Genomic DNA, 18,263 nt, shown 5'->3' with positions numbered 1-18,263 from the left:
TCCTGGAAGGTTTGAATTGTTCCTCACATCGCAGAACAAGTGTAGAACAGGATAGGATAATGCTGAGAGGACAACTGTAGTAAATTTGAGCCAAATCTCAGTGGAAACATCAGATGTGATAAGAACAGCCAGGCTAGTGCTGTGATTGAAAATGATTTCTTAAAAAGGGTTTGAACCCTGTAACTTGGTGAGTGCAATATAATTATTACAGATCGAAATGATGGCCATACCAGTGAAAATAAGAGCCCAGGATCATGGTCAAAAACGATGTGGACTTAAACAACAGTTGTACATCTGAACAACCATCATCTTTCTTTCGCAGCTGGAGCTTTCTTACATAAAAAGGCAACACACCAGCGCACACAATATACATTGTTTTGTGTGTTCCTTCCTGCTAACACCGCCTATGGTTTTCCTCAGGTCCGGCCCCTCCAGACTCATGGGTCACTCAGCCGTGGCCTACAAGGACGGTATGCTCCTTTTCGGGGGAGGCGAGAGCCAGAACTCTCCACAGAACTGCCTGTGGAGGTACAACTTCACCACGCAGACCTGGGGGCAGGTTGCCACACTCCCAGGCACTCCCAACCCCCCCGACAAGATTCACCACTGCTGTGTGGGGCTGGGTCCCAGCTACAAGTCCAACCCCGGCAGCCCCGACTCCAGCTTGGAACTGCAACCCAGGCTGCTGGATGGGAGGATGAGGCCTTTTAAGAACAAGTGCTTCCCCGCCCAGCTCACCTTCCTGGGATCCGAGGGAGGTATAGAGCTGGAGACCTTCGGCCCGGACCGGTGCTACGGTCACAAAACACTCACACAATCCTCAGAACTGGACAACAGCAAAGACGCGTTGACGGGGAAAGATGCGCTCCGGATTGGAAACTGTCTGACCTTTGAAAACAAGGCTTTCAGGAAACAGTGGAGCTGCACAGACGAGGACCTCCTGGATGAGGAGGTCGGGGACGTAGCCCAGAACCTGCCAGATCTGCTGCTGGTGCTGGGGGGAAGACCCTGCTCCAGACACTGTCCTATCTCCATATGGCAGATGACTCTGACAGACTCGTAACAGCCTAAAGAACAAACCTTTTCTCTGAATGAGAAGCAAAGCTCAGTGTTACATCGTCACCTAACCTTTGTTAGATTGTATATGTTTGAAGAGTTTACTGACACAAATATTTTTATAATCCTGTTACTTTTGTAACTTGAGTGTTGATGTTGTTATGCATTTATCACATACTTCTTATATGCAGAAATAAATCATCAGCAGCTGCAGTCATTAACAACTTCAGTAGTAGTATCACCTAAATTACACACGATGGCGCCAGAGCTCAGCGTTCAGCAGTATAACACAACCTTTCTGACTGAGTGACAGATATTTCATATTATCTTCAACAATAACAGAACAACAGAAACTGTACAGTGAAAACAAACAGTGAACAATAACTGCAGGAAGTTTGAGTGAAATGATGAATTTTGAGCAGATTGTAAATATATATATTTTACTGATATTTTTATGAACTTTATATAACATTTTCTGTCTGTATTATATTTGTAACCACTGTTCTAACCTATGACTGCAGGAATAAGGCTCAGTTATTGGTTACTGTTGGGGACATATGGGCCACAGTGCCGTAAATGTTCTGCTGCCAGAAATACTAAATTACCCCCTCAAAAAAATGCACTTCCTGTTGGAGCTTACTGAAAAGTTTGTTGGTTTTCCTCTTTTAATTTGTTGACAGTTCTAAAAAATATAAAAAGAAGCCTTTATCCTTCATGCTTGTTAAAGGGACAGTGGTGTCACCTGTGGTGTTATTTATCCGTACAGACTGTTTTGCTGTTTGGTTTTGCTTACCAGTCTTGAGCCTGCTGTTGGGTTCAGCCTTTGAATCGTGACATAACTCCTTCCAGCTCATCCTTTTAGCAAGAGAATAATTACACTGAGGGAAATATTCAAACCCAAGACCTTAAAGCGTTTATGTCTGCACCGTCTCACCACAGGAGATTCCGCTGCCCTGTGCATTGTTTCAGATCTGCTGGAATCTAAAATAAAGTTTGAATCTTTCTAAATAAACTCTGACTCTGTTGACATTGGGTCATGTAAACCTGATCTAGGAGAACGTGTGCTCTGTGGGTCCACCTGGAGGAAAGTAAACTAATCAGCTATTATGTAGCAGGCCTCTAATCCACCGCTGCTGCTGCTGCTTCACCTCGTTTGGCCTATTTACCCACATTATATTACACACACACACCTGCTCCTGAAAACTACCACAAATACTTCTACTGTATGCACACATATGGATCATATCAGGCAGTCATTCAATTAGTGTTTAGTCTCTTAAATAATGCAAAAATGTATCTGCGGCACACTACGGAGCCCCTTAAGGGACAGGGGGAGGACAAAAAAATGGTGCTATTTTTTGCTTTTTCTGCTCGCTCCTCGGTCTACCGTCATTCTGAATATGTGTCAGTCCCAGTGCTGTATTTAAAATGCACATGACTTTATGTTGCCTCTGTGTTACATACCCGCACCTTAATAACCCAATAAACAGACTTTACCAGAACAAAAGACTCATTCTCACAGGTGTTGGCATTAGTGTCACAGTTCAACCCAAGAGTGATTTTCCCTCTCACATCATTTTACAGAAAAAAACAACTTGAGTTGTTATAATCTCACTAATCTTAATCAGACAATAATAACGGTGTGTGTGTGTGTGTGTGTGTGCTTACAGATGAACCAGTTTAAAGTAGGGCTGCACTTTATTTATACTCTTTATTTGTTGAAATGTGCCTCCTTTATAGTCGTTACTTTTCAGAAATGAAAGAGAGCAGGTGATCAACAAGCAACAATTTTATGTTACTGTATATCCCTCCCACCCAGCAACAATAATAATAATAATAATAATAATAATAACAATGATGATAATGATAATAATGCAAAACATTAAAATAAGGAAAATAATTAATTCTGGTATATTCTTCCATTTCATGTCAAACAGATGAACAAGATTCATAATCTTACGTTTCATACATTTCATTAATCATGTTCTTCCATTCACTAGGTAGTGGTGGTTTCAGACATTTATTTATTTATTCTGCTTTTCTTAAAATGCTAAAAATGTGTTTATTATTTTGTTGAGAGAGCGGCTGTGGTGTTCGACCAAGCAATAGTTGTAGTCCAGTATTGCTGCACATTAACGGGTTTTAGAATTATAATTAATAGTTATTCTCTGTAAATTTGTAATTCACAAATGATCGTCATCGTTAATCGTTTTACAATATCTGTCAAAATAATGACAACATGATGTTTTCACCATATTACACCAGCAGTTTAAATTCTGCCTGAATGACATCTGTTAGTATTCTCAAGTACACTACACTATTACATAATATACATCTCCCCTGTATTGTACATATAGTCCATTTTAACATGCAAGACCAATCCGGCACTTTGTTATACAACATACGGTATTATCATCTATTGACCTTTATTATCTATTACTGGACGCTCATTGTACAGTGTGTGTACAGTGTGTACAGTGTGTATGTACAGTGTGTACAGTGTGTGTACAGTGTGTGTACTGTGTGTGTACAGTGTGTACATGTGTGTGTACAGTGTGTACAGTGTGTGTACAGTGTGTGTACAGTGTGTGTGTACTGTGTGTGTACAGTTGCTTTTAGTTTCAATTCTTTGCTAATTATTTTGATGTAATACATTTCTTTAAATCGGTTTTTTTTCGTGACATTGCTATTCAGTTATTTGAATCTCCCTGCAGTGTGTAGTGATAGGTTTATATCGGTAGATGGCGCTATTTAGTCGTTAATCAGCATCATAACCGACCATAAACTCACTGAAGTTCCAACTTTTATTTATTACTTCATCCAAAAAAATTTCATTTTTTTCATTTTTGACTTTAAATATTTGTATTTTTGCATTTAATTGGAAGTTATCTGTCTATAATTTGAAGGTTTTGGACGCCGGACTGACTATCATGTTTAGGTTGCCAATATAAAGTTTGATTTTCATGATCAGCATCGAAACTGTGAGCTCACATCGGAGTGACACGGGTCAAATAACCGTTCCCATAATGAAAGCTTGTTCTATGAGCGGAGTGAACCGTGGCTCTGGAGACTTAATCCCCTGTGGCCATTTGGTAGAAATCCCCACGTGGTTTCGACTCCTGTATAAAAACTTTGGGTGTGCGGAGCCCCTGTTGTCGTGATTGCAAAGGGAGAACAGGGTCTCAGTGAGCAGCATCTTGCAAGACGCACAGAGCTGGCCATCCACAGCGGCGCGCACCGGACACGGTTACCCAGGCGCACACACAAAGACGCGGGACCCTCCGAGCGTCGTTCCTCTCTGCAGCTGTAGAACTTTCTGCATGCTGTTTGAATGGGAAAGAGCGGACTGAACTCTTTTGGACACCGAGGGGGGGTTTATTGAGACTTATCGGCGGGTACTTGTCCTCGTTTGTTTTGGTAGATTACGCTGAACGCGGTGTGACAGGAGCTACACCGAGCGCGCCTCGCAGTCACAGAGATGAACTTTTGTGTTGTGCATTGCTGGATGATAACGAGCTGAATGCACAATGAGTGGAGCTCATTAGCCTCACGATTCCAGCAGCACTCTTTATGATTGGGAATACAAAGATTGCTCTGCCTCTCGGGATACCTTGAGGCGTCTCTCTCTCTCTCTCTTTGGAGCGCAACTGGATGTTCTCCCGGATTGTGAATTAAAATTAGCTTTAATTTCAGTGTGTGTGTTTCATACATTCACCCTTCTCTTCTGTAGCGTTTGGACTGTGATCTTAACTTTAGAAAAATGAGCATATACAGGCTGGCTTTGTCCTGCTTGGTGGCGTGCGTTCTCTCCGTGCGCTGCAGCTCGGTGACCGGGACCGAGACTCAGGGCTCGCCCCAGGAGTCGTGCGCGTCCTGCGGTCTGAGGGCGCCCGATCAGTCGGAGCGGGTGAACATAGACTTTTTGGAGGCGGTGAAGAGGCACATACTGAACCGGCTGCAGATGAGGGACAGACCCAACATCACGCACCCCATCCCGAAGGCTGCGATGGTGACGGCGCTGAGGAGGCTGCACGCCGGGAAAGTGCGAGAGGACGGCCGGGTGGAGATCCCCAGCTTTGACGGACAGGCTGCGTTCAACAACGAGGTTCAAGCGGAGAACTCTGAGATTATCAGCTTCGCCGAATCAGGTAATAATCAATAATTCATCACACACACATCCAAATCGACCCCTTGGTGAACCCAACCACCCTTTGACTTTATGTCAAATCAGCCTCATTCATAGATGGAGTTTGATTCTTTAAAGCTTATCGTGTTCATCTGACTAAGCAGCAGAGACAGAATAGATTGTATGGACAGAACAGTTGTTTTTTTAAAAGCCATAAACTAATTGGATCCAGTGCAGGCATCATTTTCATCATCTTCTTACATCACAAGCCCCCCCGAAGCCTGAAGCCAGTGCTTGGTGTTAAATCCTCCTGTTTTAGCCCGATGGAAATGAAAAAGAAATGAAACTAAAGACAGAGTCCTTAAATTACCCTCATGTGTTGTCTAGGGTATAAAAAGAACCTCTGAATCCAATTTCATCACTAAAGCTGTGCTCACACTCAATACTCCAATGTATAAAGCCCTCTTTTAAATACGGACAAAGTCCCTCAATTGGCCATTTATCCCTTCCTCTAAGAATGTGTATCTAACTAATTCTCAGAAGTCCAAAGAGAACACCCTTTCCCCTCTCTCTGCCTCTCTCTCTCTCTCTCACACACACACACACACACACCCCCACAGGTTCACACACACACACACACACACCTAAAATCATCTGCGCTTGACAGAATCCAATAATTGTCAGTTAGCACGGTGAGAATCACGTCTTTGACACAAACTGTTAGTTTAACAAAAAGAAAACATACAATTAAAGACACCAAAATAGGATGTCTTAAACACACACACACACACACACACACACACACACACCATTCTGCATTTTCCCATTGGCCCTGCCGGTACAATTAGCCTGAATGGACTGCTAGGTCCCGCCTTCCAATGGGAATGATCTGAGCAGCCTCATGACAAGGGAACAAAAGCCAGGCAATTATTATAAGAGCACTATGTGTTCCTGCTGAACCCAACATGTCAACGTTTAGCAGAAAAAAAAGCAAAGAAAACAAAAGAAATCAGAATAATGCATGAGACATTTGAGTGTGTGCAGGGTTGGACTCGGGGAGTGTGGGTGGAGGGGTATGCTGTTGGCAGAGGGGGGGTGATATTGTGTTTGTGTGCCCATATTGCAGCGTTGCAAAGAATGTTTTTGTCGTTCTAAAGGTTCGCTGGGCTGCTTTTGCTTCTTCTTCTTCTTCTACTTCTGTTTTTTTTTCTGGTTCTATTCTTCCTCACACCTTTGAGCCTTTGTGTGGCATTGTACCATGGAGCTGGCTTGGGTCCCTGCTCCCTAGACCCCGTCTGCCTCCTGGCCAGCTGGCTCACGCCCCCCAGATCGGATGCTGCCAGCCAGGGCATGGCTCAGAGGCAAGGTCTCCAGAAAGCTCTGAAGCCAGGGGAGCTTGTCCCCCAAGCATGAGGGAGCCTGAATTGCTGTTGTCACAGTTTAGGACAAGGCGGGTTTTTGGGGGGTGAGGTTGGCATATGTTTAGCCAACAGCGAGCCAGCAAATGGATGCGGATAGGGGTTTATGTGCGTGGTGTATGCGTGGAACAGTGAGGTCAGCTCGCGTCCGCTGCCTCCCCTTAGCACAGGGTTAACTGCGTGCTTGTCAGCCAGGGAGCCGGCTTCTTATCTCCGGTTGCGGTAGCACAGAGGTAAAAGGTCTGCCAAGCGTCCCCGGGCAGGTGAGGAAGACGATGCCAATCTCCCTTCTCCCCTGACATGGTCCCATGGGTCCTCACTGAGGGATTCGGTGTCCCGTATCCACGGGAGCGGAGCGGGGAACACAAGCAGGGAAGGAGGGAGGGCGAAAGAGAGAGGGGTCGAGGGAGAAGTTTAGATCGGCGCTTCTTGATTGCTCGCTATAGCCGTTCGGACCCAGTGAACTCGCGGCGAGTGGTCCAAGACACAGAATTAAGACTTCATTATGGGAGGTCATTAACTCCGGCCCGGTTCCTCCAGAGGATCGGGTTGGCAGGTTTACTTCAGGACACAACTCTTTCATGAGGAGCTGTCAGTCATTGCCATCCTGGACCCGGTCCAGACATTTTCCACGTTCACTCACAAGTGTGGGTTTCAGTCCTCAATGGGCCTGTCTGCCTCTGTATAGCTTGTGATCCTTTAAATGATTTATGCACCATTATTAAAAATGTCCCTATAGTAAAGCTTCAACAGCAACAGAGCCAGTGCCGCAGCGACTCAACCCTACCTCTCCTTCTCCCTCCCTCACCTCCTCGCCCTCTGTGTGGAATTCCTGGAGTGCTGAGACTCGGGGCTGGAGGTATGGCTGCTATATGCACGTACGCCTCTGATCATGTTAGAGCCACAAATGATCCGTGCCGCGCCCTTGTCCTTCCAACGGCGTGTGGTCTTGTCGACAGCAGCTTTTGAGTAATGAGCTCTGGAGCTGCCTGCCTGCTTCCACGGCCTCTTCCCTGCCTTGGTGGCGCAGGTGGGGACACGCTGAAGTAGCTCTTTATCCACACAAGCCCACCCAGGTGTCCTGCCTGCTGATACTCACTAGCAACTTTCCACCGCGGGGTCAGGCGAGGCGTGTCGGGGCCAGCTCCAAATTGTTTGTAACACTGGATGAAAAGAACAATTTGTAGAAATAAGTCATGTGGCATGTTGGTATGTGCCCTCAATACTAAGGAAGTTATATGATCAAACACATCGTGAAAAACACGACAACAAGTGGTGCTGATCGTGATTACAACATATCTACTAAGTGAACGCCTCATGTGACTCATATCCAAAAGGCAATTTCTGGATAAAGTGTAGTTTTACATTTATGCAATCATCAAAAATAAATTTTTCCTCTCCAGAACAGCCACCTCAAGGTCCATTTAGTAGCTTTTCTGGAGCTTTCAGGCATATCACTTGATCTTCATCAGCGTATGGAGACTGTTGGTTAATATGGGATTGGAGATGCTCAAATTTGGCCACCTTCTTGTTTTTTCAGGGCAAAGATTTCTGCTTACAAAAAGGAGAAGTGGACAGTTAAAATTTCCGTGACACTTGGCAAACATGCGATATAACTGAAAGCTCCAGAGCAACTACTAAAGAGACCTGTAGTTGTTGTGCCCTTCTTATCTTAAATATTAGCACTACACTCCATTCCAAAATCCTAAGCTACTCTTTTGTTTGCATTTAGTGCATTGGTGGCAATGCTTCCACAAGTTTATTCATAGTTCCATTCATCTGTTACACAATGTAAGCGGTGCGTTTTGTCGAATGGGGCAATGAATTAAAGCTGAAAAACAATTGAACAAGTCATTACTTGAATAATTGATGAATTGTGTAATTTTTCCAGCAAAAATGGCTTGACTCATTCACTCGTTCCAGCTTCTCAGTTGAGAGGATTTGCTGCTTTTCTTTGTCTCATGTGATAGTTTTAGGTTTTGTATTGGTCGGAGAGAACAAGTAATTGTTTGGTCTTTAGGAAATAATGATTCGCATTTTATGACTTAATAGGCCAAGCAATTAATCGATTTATCAGAAAAAAAATAAAGGGTTAATTCACTGATAATGAAACTCAGTTTGCTGAAATCCAACAACAAATGATTAGCAGTGATGATGGCAGTGTTACTGTGTTACATTGTTCTGTGATTAGTTACTGAGACAATAACAAAATGCCCATCCTGCATCAGTTATATCTGCCAGATCTGCACAGGAAAGGTTTGATTAGCATCCTATCCTGAAGTGTAATGCAGATATTTGAAAAGGGAACCAACCACCTCAAACAAACAACAGCTTAGATATTAGATTCTTGTTTTTTTTCAGGCTTCATTCCCTGTCTATCACTGAGCTGTGCGATCCCTGATTTTCTAACCTCGGAGCTGTCGGGGCAAGTAAGAACGCAGAGTGCTGAATGAGGTGAGGGTAGTTACTTGTAGCCCCGAGGGGCCTTTACGGCAGTCGCAGGCAGGAGCTGCTGTTCAGCTGATTCCTTTATGTCGTTCACTTGAGACGGATTTCAATATGTACTCACTGTGCACTTGATACTTTACCCACAGGCTTTGGTATTGAGAAGGCTGATAGTTGATGTATTGCTTACTGTGAGGCTGGATGGGTATGTGTGTGTGCATGGATGGATGCAAATGTGTGTGTGCAAAGTGCTTGAGTTCCCAGCTGACATGCTACAGAGTGGAGAGCTGGTCTGAACAGGTTTCTGAGTGAATGTAAAGCCGTGCTTTACAGGAGGAAGAGGCGTGGGGCGCCTTAAAGAGGGGGCCCGTCTTTGGTGGCCACCTGTTGACACTGACACACACTAATCAGTCGGCAAACAAAGTAATTTAGCCGCTTTCAAAGGCGCTGCTCTGCTTGAGCACATTGTACCAAATCTCCTGAAATAGAAACCTTTCAAGTTACCTCGTGGTAATTTGGAAGACATTATTAGGCTTAGGAAAAAAAATACTGCCAGGGAGAGCCCATCGCCACCTTTGGACTCCCGGGATCTCTTCATTGTGCTGCTGTAGAAAGTGGCCAGTGTCATGTAAATGGCTTTTATTTTTGCCTCATCATGCTTTTTGCTGGAAAGCCACGCGTTTCAATGCCGGGCTGCAGCGCGGCTGTCTCCCAGTGCCTCACAGGGGGCTTTGTGCTGTCACTCTCAGGGTGCTCACACTGGAAGGAGGGGGGAAGGGGTGGGGTAGGGTGTGGGGTGGGGTTCAGAGGGGGGCACTAACAGCGAACACATGAACCCCCCGGGAGCACTTGGGCGTGTCCGCCCACCTCCCACCTTTGTCCACTTGGCATCCTTCCTCCTTCCTTGGTCTTCCTCTTCTCCGTTCTCTTCCCCATCCCTCCCTCTCCCTCTCTCCTTTGGGCCCTTTCACTTACAAAGCTGGACCTGAGGCCAACTGGGCCTGATCCCAGAACTGGCTTGTCACAGCGGGCCTATCAGGAGCTGCCACAGAGGTCACCTGACACACGTGGATTGAGGGTTGAACCAGAGGACAACAAGGCCGCTTAAAAAGAACAGAGCTGTTGCCCTTTTCGGGAGCTTTCTGCTTTCTCTGTAGGCGTGGTGTGGTGTGTGTGTCTGTGCGCGCATTTATATGTGGAAAGAAGAAACAGTCATTTAGCCCTTTCTCTTGAAAAACAAAAATATTTTGACAAACCATCTTAGAACAAGGTCCACATTTCAGATGTCCTCAGTTGTCTTGGAGATGGTTCAGTTACCACCTGACCTGAAGTATGGAATTTTTGGTCATGTGATAACAGCTTCTCTTATGGCGGGCAAGGACGCATCTTCTGGCATCAGACTGTGTGTTATCACCGTTACCGAAAATTCTTTACTGGTTGGGTGCAGGTCCGATGAACAACGGTCGTGACCCGTCTCATGACAACTGAGCGAACTTCATCTGCTGATGAGAGCCACAAGATGTGGGTGTCAATAATGGAACATGCTAGCACTGTGTGATGTTTGATGCTGCATAAATGACAAATTGAGAATAAACATTTCCTGTTTGTTTTTTTTGTCTCCAGATGAGCAAACATCTTCCAAGTCTGGTCTGTACTTCCTGGTCTCCAACGAGGGCAACCAGAACCTGTACGTGTCCCAGGCGAATCTGTGGCTCTTCTTCCGCGTGCTGCCAGCTGGTCCTGAGAAAGGCCTCCGGAGGAAGGTGACTGTCAAGATCCACTACCAGGAGGCTGGGGCTACCGGCGATGCAGAGGGCGGCCCTGGAGGCGGTGGTGGAGGGGGAACAGGCCGATGGGCCCTGGTGGAGAAGCGTGTGGATCTGAAACGCAGTGGCTGGCATACCTTCCCCCTGTCTGAGGCGGTTCGGGCTGTGTTTGGGAAGGGCAGCCGGCGGCAGGACCTGGAGGTCCACTGTGAGGGCTGTGAGACAGCTGGCGTGGCTCCGGTCCTGGTGGACCCAGGCGACCCGGCCCACCGGCCCTTTCTGGTGGTGCGTGCACGGCAGGTGGACGGAAAGCACCGCATTCGCAAGCGGGGGCTGGAGTGCGACGGCACCAGTGAGGGCCTTTGCTGCCGGCAGCAATTTTACATAGACTTCCGCCTTATCGGCTGGAACGACTGGATCATTGCACCAGCTGGGTATTATGGCAACTACTGTGAGGGCAGCTGCCCGGCCTACATGGCAGGTGTGCCGGGCTCAGCTTCCTCCTTCCACACTGCCGTAGTTAACCAGTACCGCATGAGAGGGATGAGCCCGGGCTCAGTCAACTCCTGCTGCATCCCCACCAAGCTCAGTACTATGTCCATGCTCTACTTTGACGATGAATACAACATCGTAAAGAGGGACGTGCCCAACATGATCGTGGAGGAGTGTGGCTGTGCTTGAGTCCACTCTGACCCTTCATTACCTTTGAACTTGGAGCAGTCAGAAAGGCCTTTTGTACAAACAGGACGTTATTGTACGGTACACATATACAATATATCTATACCTACTGTATGTGCAAGCAGCATGCACACTGGTCTAGTAAATGCAAGTATCAGTGTTGTGACCATGTGTGCACGCGTGTGTTTGCACGTGTGCGTGCGAGTGTGTGTATTTATCAGAGTGACATGCTTGCTATCCGAGTTTTGTCCGTTTGGCGGCAACCGGTCAGCGACGGGACGAGAAGGGAATGATTATCACCAAATGATACTTTGCTCTAGTTTGCCATTTCTAGTCAAAAAATAATGGCTCATCATCTCCTCTTGAATGAAGATAACAAGCGCTTAAGGAAAGTGACAGGATCAGCCGATGACATTATTGGCTTCGCCCCGACGCTCCCAACCCCACTCCTCCAATTCTCTTAAGTACTTTAAGCACATGACAGACTTTTGTTTTTATAAAGCACTGACAATTCATCAGCTTATACAATTCAGAACACCAGCACTTCCGTACTATGCCGACAGACACAGTCTGACTGTCCTCTCTGGTAGAATTAGACCGGCAGCGCTTAATGCCTTGCAGGATTATACCCTCCGCAGAAAGGCAAAAGAAAGTCCTCCACAGAGCTGCTGCCGCCGTTGTTGTCATTCTCGCTGTTGACTATGGGCCTCGACCTCAACTTCCTGCCTAAGAGTGCTGCAGGCCCTGCTACCATGACAACCAGGTGAAGATGGATCTCATAAGTGCACTTCACTTGTGCACCGGGAGCGACAGAGAGAGAACTGCTTCCTCCTGCACCCTAAGGCCCAGCAGAAGCGGCCCGTGGATGTGGAGACTCTAGTTTTGGCCCAGTGGGTCGCCACAGTGCAGTGCAGCACTTGCAGAAACTGAAATGCACACCCTGAATAGCACTTGTAAAAAGAAATGCCTTCCAAGGGGTACTGAGTGTCCTGTCCTATCGCTAAATAAGTGCCACATGAGCTATGCAATGTATAGTAACCTATACCCATACTCAACATGCTCTATTAGACTGAATTCTCTTTCCATCTTTGTCTTTCTCTCTCTCTCTCCTTCTTTCTCTCTTCAGTCCTCGACTCTTTATCAATACTTGAAATGTAATCTTTCGCCTCCTTTCCAAAGCGAATGATTGTTGTGATGTTTGCACTGAAAAGTTGCGGGATTAGTGAAACAAAAACTGCCATTGAAAAGTTATTTTTATAGAAGTAAATTGAATTTTGTTTCAAATGTATTTTACCTAATTAATGGAACCAAAGAGGCCAAGATTTTAGCTATTGTACTAAGATGGCAAGGCCATTGAGTTAATGTGTACAATATTGTTTTTGATCATTTGCAATAGGCCTACCACTGTATCAGGGTACGATATATGATTTCATTTCTTAGCTCTATTTTCATTCTCTGTTTTGTACAATAAGCAACACTTCATTTTTTCATCTTTAATTCTATTTTTGTTTTCTATTTAATAAGAAAGTTATTTTTAGTTCCTGTCTAAGAATCATTTAGTCAAATAAATGTCATCTGTACAGTTTATGTAAAATAAAATGTTTTCTTAAATATTTTGTAACTTTAAATTCTTGACTTCTTTCCTTTGGGCTGAAGCATCATTGAAAACAAAAAGGTGGGGCTGAAATAGCAGGGTATTAAAAGAAACACACACACACACGTGAAACATAAAACATCTCTATCTTACTGTCTGTCAGGACTGAGTGTCTCCCATAAGCTGGAGCTGTAGAACAGTAATTACAACTATGATTAACAGCCTCACAACTATGATTAATGCTGCCAGCACTCAGACCTCCACATACCTGCTTTTTGGCTGCAGCGTCTCCTGATCTGTGTTTGCATGCAGATAATTGTGCATTAGTATCTCTATTTTTGCACATGCGCGAGTTAGGAAACTGGCAGCCAGCCGTTTACCCCTGCAACACCTCCAATATTTCTGTTTCTCAAGATAGGTTTACAGTTGCTATAATGTCAGAAGCAGTGTGTCAACACTTTGTGCAACAGCACGAGGCTTGCCCGACTGAAAGTCTGCCTGTGCCGACACCCACCAACGGCTAGATGTCATGTAATGTTTCTGCAAGGCTCCATCAAAACACATCGCGTATCCCTGTAAAATATCAGTCATATAATTGCTCTAAATGTATCTATTAGGATCTGCCAACAGTGCAATGAGATTTGTTTGCCTGTGGGGCAAATAGCATGTTAGGGAGGGATCAGTGTAAATAACCCTTTACCTGTAGCTGGATGGATGAGTCAGCAGGAGCAGCAGCACAATGTCTCTGAGGAAAGAAAGGGAAGAAAACAAATCAATATTATGGTGCATGTGACTGACAAGCAGGCAGACAAGAAGATAAATGATCTGTCAGAAGTGATCTGAGGCGACCTTCTTGGTGGAGCCTGTACCTCTGGAGACAAATGACAGTCTGTGCTGAGAGCAGGGGGAGATGTGTAGCTGTCTTGTCACGCTTCCTAATGCATGCCAAAATCTCCACAGCTGGAATGTTAATGACGCTGAGCAAAGAGCTGCAGGCCATTAAGCATGCTGCTGGTCATGGCTGCACTCAGGGCCACACACCCGCTCGTGCAAAATCACATCGCAAGTGTGTGTATTTGCAAGTGCATCCATGCTATTGCATCTATAACCACTCCAGCATCGGTACAAATCCATCTGGTGCAGACTTGTATACATCATTTTGCTCTCTCACATGTCCTCCTTCCCAAAGTCACACATAAGCGCTATAAACACAAATATGTATGCACACACACAACCTCCACAACCCCTAGTTATCATCTTAAACAAATATTGTCCCTCTGCCTCCCCCATCTAATACCGCCACAGGTTGAGGTCATGACAGCTGCCAAGTTGACGGGGTCAGCTGGTTTATCACCGCAATAGTGTTCATTCCTCCAAATCAGCCTGGTCCACATTCATTAATGAATTTATGACTATTCATCACCTGGGGCCAGGCATTCCTCAGCTTCACCTTGCTTGTGTTTGGCTCTGTGGCCTGGAAGAATGCACCCGCACGCGCTGCTGATGATTCTTCTGATCACTCACGTATCTTTCACCGGTTCGTTTTTCATTTTCTTAATCGTATCCAACCCGTCGAAGGTTCCTTTTTCCGCCAACCTGCGATCCCAGCCCTTTGCTATGTTCACTGAGCTAACACAACAGGATTTCTATTAGCCTGACCCTCTGTCTCAGCTTCTAGAGACCTTGTGGAGGCACTCTTGTTTTAAGGATTTATGGCGTGGGGGCCCCCCTAAGACAGGAGGCTTATTCCACTCTTGTTTACTTCTCCCTACAACCCAAAGTGACATTTTGACCTTTCGGAGCAACGTGCACTGTGGTCCCTGCAAGCTCTCTCTCACGGGCGGATTATTGGAGTAAAAAAGGGCTTTGCAACTTGAAAGCATATTTGTGAGCACTAATGAGCGAAAAACTTCATTAATCCTATAATTCGTAATCGCCGCATTCGGTACCGGTGCATTTATCTCTCTCTTTTTTAACATTTATGTCATTCTGATTCGTTTTGAAAAGACGGCAGGAACAGAAAAACTAAAGGATATCGCTCTGAACTTTTGTAGTCTGAACATAGGAACAACCCCAGTGAGCACCAAGTGGGATTTCAACGTTTCTTTCTAAAGAACTGGGTGATATTCGGTATAACTGTCTACCGTCTCGCCCTTTTCAACCATGATCTTTTTTAATCATTTGATCAGTTGCAGGTTGACAGAGAGAGGATATTAATTAGCGTTTCCGTATTTCTCCAAAGTCATAATTAAATTAAAGACATAATTTAAACTAATTTTATGTTTCATAAAAAATTTCCTAAATATGGAACTATATAGGTTGTGTGCTGCCAACTGGAAGCATCATAATGGAAGACGTTGTGTACTTTATGTGCACGTGCAACAATAGCTTTGACTACTACAAGGTATATGCATTGGGACTGGGACTTGCAGCATTGTGGGTACATAGTCTTTTTTATAACTTAAAAACCTTTTTTCAGTATAGGTACATGTGTATGTATGTACAGCTAAGATAGGCAGGTATGTATAAAAAGCATACATGTATTGTACATGCATGCTACACAACCTTCATATGTGTATCTAGATATATACGTATGTATTACATTGTATGTAAATAAATGATGTTTATTGCAATAAAGTATTTTTTTTTAAATAATGTCATAGTATAGATGTTTAAAATAAAAAGCTACTAAGTCCATTTCACCTGGAGGAAGCGGTGGTTGAGTGGGTAAAGTGTAGCATTCTTCCCCAGAGTGTAACTTGGATCACACACAGTATGAGGTGAGTTTTTATATTCATATCGGCTTTCAATTGAGACATCTGGATGTGGTTTCAAAGTGACGAGAGGCTATTATTTGCACACTGTAGAGGACGAAAAATGTCACAATTTCAAATCCAAGTGAAATATGGGCTAAATGTGAACATTCAATCAACCTTCAAATGTATTTTTACCAACTGAAAAATGTTCCCTGGGATCCTCGACAGTGTGCAGTTTGACTCAAGAGATGGGGAAGCAGTGGAAATGTTTTACAAATTATTATTCGCCAATGAGAGACACATTCAGACTGACTGACACCAGCAATGACTCTTGGTTGTACAAATGTCCAGCATTGATTTGAGAAAACAGCATTAACACTGGCTCTAAACGCTGTTACCAGATCAGTAATTCTATTTTCTCTCTCCTGAATGTCGTAGCTGACGAGGTGACGGGGTCAATATGCCACAGTGCCTGGTGTGTGTGTGTATTTTTGTCCACAATGCCATAATGTCAGGGCTGTTCCTACCCATTTTAGCAAAACAACTGAAGCCTTGTCACCCAACTCAGCCTCCTCCCTCCCGTCCCCCAAACTATGTCTCCCCTTCAGCCCCTAAACCTTCTCACCTCCTCACCCCACCTTCCACCATCCTGACCTCCTGACTCCCAGAGCACTGAAGGCACACTCAGTGCCACAAAGCTCTCATTTGTGTTGTCTACGGTGGCTTGTGCTGGCCTACGGATCGTCTCCGCTCACCTCCAGTCAGTGAATGTGATCCTGGGAATGGAAGGAGGCAGTACAAGTGATGGCATGGCTGGGGAGTGAGGGAGCAAGATCCCCTTCCATTTGTGTTCTCTTCTCCGTACCAGAATGTAGAAACCTGCAACCTGCTCTGACATTTTTGATTTAGGGCTTTTACACAAAAGTCACGTGGACTCACATGGGTTAATGTGTTAGATTTGTGTTTTATCTTAAAACAGTGTTCAATAACTTATTAAAACCATTATGAAATTGTCTTTGTCTTCTGTTCTGGTGTTCACAGATTTTAGAACTGATCAGAAAGCGTTGCATACCTCCCTGAAATAAAAAGACCACACTAAGAAATGACTCATAGGTCAAAATGAAAATAAAGAACACTGAGATCCACACAAGAACCACTCATAAGAACATATCCATTCTTAAGTGGCTTGTACAACTGATTTAGGAGAACTTGCGGCATTCACCAATTTTCTCTTATTTTGAATTTTCTCTTAGGGCACGAACACAATTTACGAGGTCCGGACCACTCATTTGAGTTATGTGCAATTAGTTTGCTGTTACCCAAACCTGTTTTTCACTAAAGGGTTGTATATTGCATTTCTATAAACCAATTCTGAGTTTCTTATGTAAATTACACTTCCAGCCTGGTGATATGATCATTAATCTAAATGGGTGATTTACACATACGTCTAAAGTACAGTGAAGTTTGTTGAATCTGATGTGCCACGCTCGTATGAGCCCATTGTACGATAAAAAGTAAGAGAAAGTTCAGAAAAGAATCTGAAAATGTACTTCCATTGTTATCTTATTAATATATCATTATCGTTATGTTGTGGCTGCCTCAAACTGCACAGGCGCCTGCCAGTCAGAACCTGGAGGAACAGGAAGCAGGAAGCACCAAAATGAAACAAGATGTATTATATAATATATTTTTGTTTTGCTTTGTGGGCGACTTTCTGGTGAACGCCTGCTAATATTTAAAGGCTGCTAATTGTATCAGCACTCTGTGTAGATACAACAGCTTTTAGCTGGCTTACAGTGTCTTTAAAGTCCTGAACTGTGCACTGTAAAAAATGCCTTTAGATTTTACAGTGAAAAACTGTCAAACCTTGACAATAAAAGACCGTAAACTCTAAATAGATTTAAATTTCTGTAATAGTAAAACACTGATAATTCATGTCAAAACCTTTATTCCATATAAATTCCTTTCAAATGCAGTATAAAGTTCTGGCAACCACATACCATAAAACAACATTACTTTTTTGACAGTGTAGCGTAGTGCAAAGGTTAAAGCTGGCATTCGGTTGATTGAGGCTTGTTCAGCACCAGCTGCGTTGGTGGGTTGGTTTGACATTCATGACTAATCTCTAACAAATTTAAGCCACTGAATCTATTTTAGTTTAAGATCGATGCCGTGTTGTTCATTAGCTTCACACTGACTCATTTTATGCTTTTACTAAGCAAGTCGAGCAAATTTGATCTAGAGTTCATTACTGCCATTTTAAAACAGTAGTTTGACAAAAAAAAAATCCTGACTTTTTTTTTCTGAGCTTTCAACCACATGTCAGTCTTCTTCCATGGTTTGAAAGCTGTTTATTTTAACTATTAATGAATCATTTGCCCAACATAATGTCTACATCAGTCCGGGGCACAGTGATAGGAAATT

General features: G+C 44.3%; 2 protein-coding genes across 2 annotated transcripts in view; both read left to right on the top strand.

Moving 5' to 3' along the window:
* The window catches only part of si:dkey-3d4.3 (leucine-zipper-like transcriptional regulator 1 homolog), a 13,064-nt gene extending 10,644 nt beyond the window's left edge, over window positions 1–2,420 (top strand). Inside the window, exon 8 of the mRNA XM_035677246.1 lies at window positions 421–2,420. Within this exon, the coding sequence (XP_035533139.1) occupies window positions 421–1,063 (643 nt within the window). The 3' untranslated portion in view covers window positions 1,064–2,420. The remainder of the gene's footprint in view (window positions 1–420) is intronic.
* A 2,268-nt stretch (window positions 2,421–4,688) lies between these two features.
* On the top strand, window positions 4,689–13,029 carry inhbb (inhibin subunit beta B). Its single transcript, XM_035676055.1, has 2 exons — window positions 4,689–5,204; window positions 10,669–13,029. The coding sequence occupies exons 1-2, from the start codon at window positions 4,817–4,819 to the stop codon at window positions 11,490–11,492; spliced, it is 1,212 nt and encodes a 403-aa protein (XP_035531948.1). The 5' UTR covers window positions 4,689–4,816; the 3' UTR covers window positions 11,493–13,029.
* Window positions 13,030–18,263: the final 5,234 nt, after the last annotated feature.

Source organism: Morone saxatilis, unplaced genomic scaffold (genome assembly GCF_004916995.1).
Source record: "Morone saxatilis isolate NCDOM2014 unplaced genomic scaffold, NCSU_SB_2.0 Contig5, whole genome shotgun sequence".
NCBI classification, from domain to species: Eukaryota; Metazoa; Chordata; class Actinopteri; family Moronidae; genus Morone; species Morone saxatilis.
The sequence above is the reverse complement of the archived record's forward strand: the minus strand, read 5'-3'. Positions and strand labels throughout refer to the sequence as shown.